A 4,293-nucleotide genomic window follows, 5' to 3' on the forward strand; every position below is an offset into this window, starting at 1 on the left:
TCTTCTTTCACTAGTGGACCTCAGTATATGGTTCAAAGCTACTATGATGCAATGGCAATCTGTAAACATTACGGATTTCCTGACCTATTCATCACCTTCACATGCAATCCTAAGTGGCCAGAGATAACAAGATATTGCCAAAGAAGAGGTCTAACTGCTGATGATAGACCGGATATTGTTGCAAGGATATTCAAAATCAATTTGGATTCTTTAATGCAAGATTTGACAAAAAAGAATATGCTAGGAAAGACAGTTGCGTGTAAGTTTTTTCTTTGATGTACTCGAGGTTTTGTTACTGTTTTTATATTTTATCATATCCTCATTACACTTTGTTTCTACTATTTCAACTATGTATACTGTCGGATTTCAGAAGAGAGGATTACCACATGCTCACATTCTCTTATTCATGGCTCCTCAAAGTAAGCTACCAACAGCTGACGACATTGATAAGATCATTTATGCAGAAATTCCAGATAAAGAGAAAGAGGCAGAGCTCTATGAAGTTGTTAAAAATTCAATGATTCATGGTCCATGTGGTTCAGCTAACAGAAATTCTCCGTGTATGGTTGATGGAACATGTTCAAAGAACTACCCAAAAAAACATCAAGCTATTACAAAGGTTGGTGGTGATGGTTATCCTATTTATAGAAGGAGGATCACATAAGACTACACTGAGAAAGGTGGTATTAAATGTGACAATAGGTATGTTGTGCCTTATAATAAGAAGCTCTCTCTTCGTTATCAAGCTCATATCAATGTGGAATGGTGTAATCAGAATGGTTCTATTAAATACTTATTTAAGTATATCAACAAAGGCCCATATACCCGACCAGTCTAAAACAAATGAAACTGTAACTCCTGGCGAATCACCAAATACCACTTAGAAAAAGGAGAATGAAATCAAAGATTGGTTTGATTGCACATAGTTATTATACACTTAAATTTCAATCCGCCTATTTTATTCTTTATCACTATCTAACTTGGCTTCATGGTAATTCTATCTTTTTAGATATGTATCTGCTTCAGAGGCAATTTGGAGGATTTTCAAGTTTCCACTTCAAAATAGATCTACAGCAGTTCAGAGACTGTCTTTTCATGTAGAAGGAAAGCAACCTGCTTATTTTGAAGGGAAGGCTCATATTAATGATGTTCAGGAACGTATACTTAATCAAGATTCACAGTTCATGGCTTGGTTGACTTTGAATAGGAATAATGCTATTGGAAAAAATGGGAGATGAGCTCGAGAACTTCTATATGCTCAAATTCTAACATATTTTATTTGGGATGGAAAGAATAAGCAGTTTAAGAAGGGATCAATAGGTTTTTCTTTGGGTCGTATTAACTACGTACCTAGAAAAATGGAAGATGAATATTATCTGAGGGTGCTTGTTAACATTGTCAGAGGACCTTGTTGTTTTGATGACATCAAGACATATAATGGTGTTGTATACGAATCGTACAAAGAAGCATGTTTTGCACATGGAATTTTAGATGATGATCAAGTTTTCATTGATGGTTTGATTGAAGCAGGTCAGTATTGTTTTGGGGATTATATGAGAAATTTTTTTGCTATGCTTCTTCTATCGGATTCTCTTGCTAGAACGGAACATGTATGGTCTCAGACATGGCACCTTTTATCCGATGATATAGAAACAAAAAAAAAGAGAACAGTACAACAATCCAGGTAATTATGTATTCTCATATGATCGCCTAATTTCTCAAAAATTAGAACCATTTTGAATACTATTTTGTTTCCCTACTGACACCGACACTAATTTTTGCAAAATTGACTCTAACAGAAGCTCAGATTAGAAACTACACTCTTCAAGAAATAGAGATGATTATGTTGTTTAATGGTGGAACTCTCAGAGACATTGCACATTTCCCTCAACCATCACACGAAGATATTGATAATTCCAACCGGTTAATTGTTGATGAGATGAGATATAACCGTGAGTTTTTGGCAGAAAAACATGCTGAATGGATAAAAATGCTAACGATTGAGCAGAGAAGCATATACGATGAGATCACCGGAGCTGTATTCAATGATTTAGGTGGTTTTTTTTATGGCTTTGGAGGAACAGAGAAAACATTTGTGTGGAAAAAACTAGCAGCCGCTGTTAGATCAAGAGGACAGATTGTTCTTAATGTCGCCTCCAGTGGCATCACATCTTTGTTGTTAGAAGGAGGTAGGACTGCTCATTCAAGGTTTGAAATCCCTTTAAATCCTGACGAATTTTCAGTTTGCAAAATCAAGCCTAAATCAGATCTAGCTACCTTGATCAAAGAAGCATCACTTATTATCTGGGATGAAGCTCCAATGATGAGCAAGTTCTGTTTTAAATCTTTAGACAAAAGCTTTTCTGATATTATCAAGAACAGATATAACAAGGGATTTGGTGGAAAGGTGGTTGTTTTTGGAGGTGATTTCAGACAAGTTCTTTCAGTAATAAATGGAGCAGGGATGGCAGAAATTGTTATGTCATCACTTAATGCTTCGTATCTTTGGGATCACTGCAAGGTCCTAAAGTTGACTAAAAACATGCGACTACTATCAGACAATATAAGTGTGGATGAAGCTAAAGATATCCAAAAAATTTCAGATTGGTTATTGGCTGTTGGTGATGGTAGGATTAATGAGCCTAATGACGGTGAGGCTCTAATCGATATCCTAGAAGAATTGTTGATTGAAGAAGCAGAAAATCCAGTAGCAGTAATTTTTAAGAAAATTTATGGAGATCCAACACAAATGCACAAAGAAAATGGTGCTAAATTCTTTCAAAAGAGAGCTATTTTAGCACCGACCAATGATGATGTCAACACAATGAACAAGTTTATGCTAGAGCATTTGCAAGGTGAGTAAACATTTGAATAGCTAATGTTTTCCAACAATTAAATGTCATTTATATCTTTAATATCTTTAATATATTAACTGTTTCTGTGCTTCTAGGGGAAGAAAGGATCTACCTAAGTGCTGATAGTATAGACCCTACAGATTCAGATTCACTGAACAATCCGGTAATTACTCCAGATTTCTTAAACAATATCAAGCTATCAGGTTTGCCACACCATGCTTTACGTTTGAAAATTGGTGCGCTGGTTATGTTGCTTAGGAATATTGATCCAAAAGTTGGGCTGTGTAATGGAACTAGGCTCTAGATTACTCAACTAGCTAATCACATTGTCGAAGCTAGAGTAATAACAGGTGACCGAAGTGGTGAGATAGTTTTAATCCCTAAGATAAATCTAACACCTTCAGATACTAAACTGCCATTCAAGATGCGTAGAAGACAGTTTCCACTATCTGTTGCATTTGCTATGACCATCAATAAGAGTCAGGGACAGTCTCTAGAGAAAGTAGGACTTTACTTGCCTAAACTTGTGTTCTCTCATGGCCAACTTTATGTGGCATTGTCTAGGGTGACAACCAAAAAAAGTTTGAGAATACTAATACTAAACAAAGAGGGAAAGATTCAAAAGCAGACAACTAATGTTGTTTTCAAGGAGGTTTTCCAAAACATACACTGAGTCATCTACTTCTTCGAAGATAAACTTTACATATCTTATATTTGTAGCATGCTCATTTCTTCGTTGTATTATGTCTCAGAACTATAGTTTTCTTATAATTGAGATGTTTTTTTGAAAATGCAGGTGCCTCATTATCAATAGGACCAATGATTCGAGACCCATGAAGGAAGCATATCAGAACCGATTGTTAGGACTGATATGAATCAATATTTTGCTTATTGTAATTTTTTAATTTAGTTTCTAAAACACAGATTCAACCCTTCTTTTACTTCCATTTTCATAACCAATACACGAGACAATTTATTTAATTTTTGTTTGAGAGCCAATAGATTTAACCTTTTCCTAATCACTTAAATTTGTAAAACTCAATGCAGTGAACACACAGAAAAATTTAAAAACTAATTGTAGTGAGTGCATATACAGATACCAACCTTAATCAAATTACCTTCAAGACGCTTAGTGCTGAAAGCAGTACTTTGTTACATTTATGCACTTCATTTATGCAGTTCAACCTGAAGGTAAAAAAAACACAATTAGCTATATATATGACAGTATACTTTAAGGTTGGTTATTAGAACTTAAACAAATTCCTATACTACTTACCATCTTACCTTTTCTAATTGATGAATCTATATATACAGTATCAGACATTTTTATTAGTCATTGCTTAGAATCTCAACTAACCTGCAAAGTAAACCAACATCAAAACAATAATTTTTTTTAACAAATTACCAAAGCCTAGATGGAACATAGTACAAGTGATAT

General features: G+C 34.6%; 1 protein-coding gene across 1 annotated transcript; it reads left to right on the plus strand.

The window, feature by feature from the left end:
• On the plus strand, positions 1,359-3,669 carry LOC109130859 (ATP-dependent DNA helicase PIF1-like). The gene is made up of 5 exons (XM_019240933.1): positions 1,359-1,530; positions 1,800-2,855; positions 2,951-3,139; positions 3,260-3,420; positions 3,652-3,669. The coding sequence occupies exons 1-5, from the start codon at positions 1,359-1,361 to the stop codon at positions 3,667-3,669; spliced, it is 1,596 nt and encodes a 531-aa protein (XP_019096478.1).

Source organism: Camelina sativa, chromosome 19, assembly GCF_000633955.1.
Source record: "Camelina sativa cultivar DH55 chromosome 19, Cs, whole genome shotgun sequence".
Taxonomy (NCBI): Eukaryota; Viridiplantae; Streptophyta; class Magnoliopsida; order Brassicales; family Brassicaceae; genus Camelina; species Camelina sativa.

Coding starts and splice junctions, on each gene's coding strand:
- LOC109130859 (XM_019240933.1), top strand. CDS start 1,359: ATGGAAGATGAATATTATCTGAGGGTGCTTGTTAACATTGTCAGAGGA. Junction 1,531..1,799: donor TGATGGTTTGATTGAAGCAG/GTCAGTATTGTT, acceptor TGACTCTAACAG/AAGCTCAGATTAGAAACTAC. Junction 2,856..2,950: donor TATGCTAGAGCATTTGCAAG/GTGAGTAAACAT, acceptor CTGTGCTTCTAG/GGGAAGAAAGGATCTACCTA.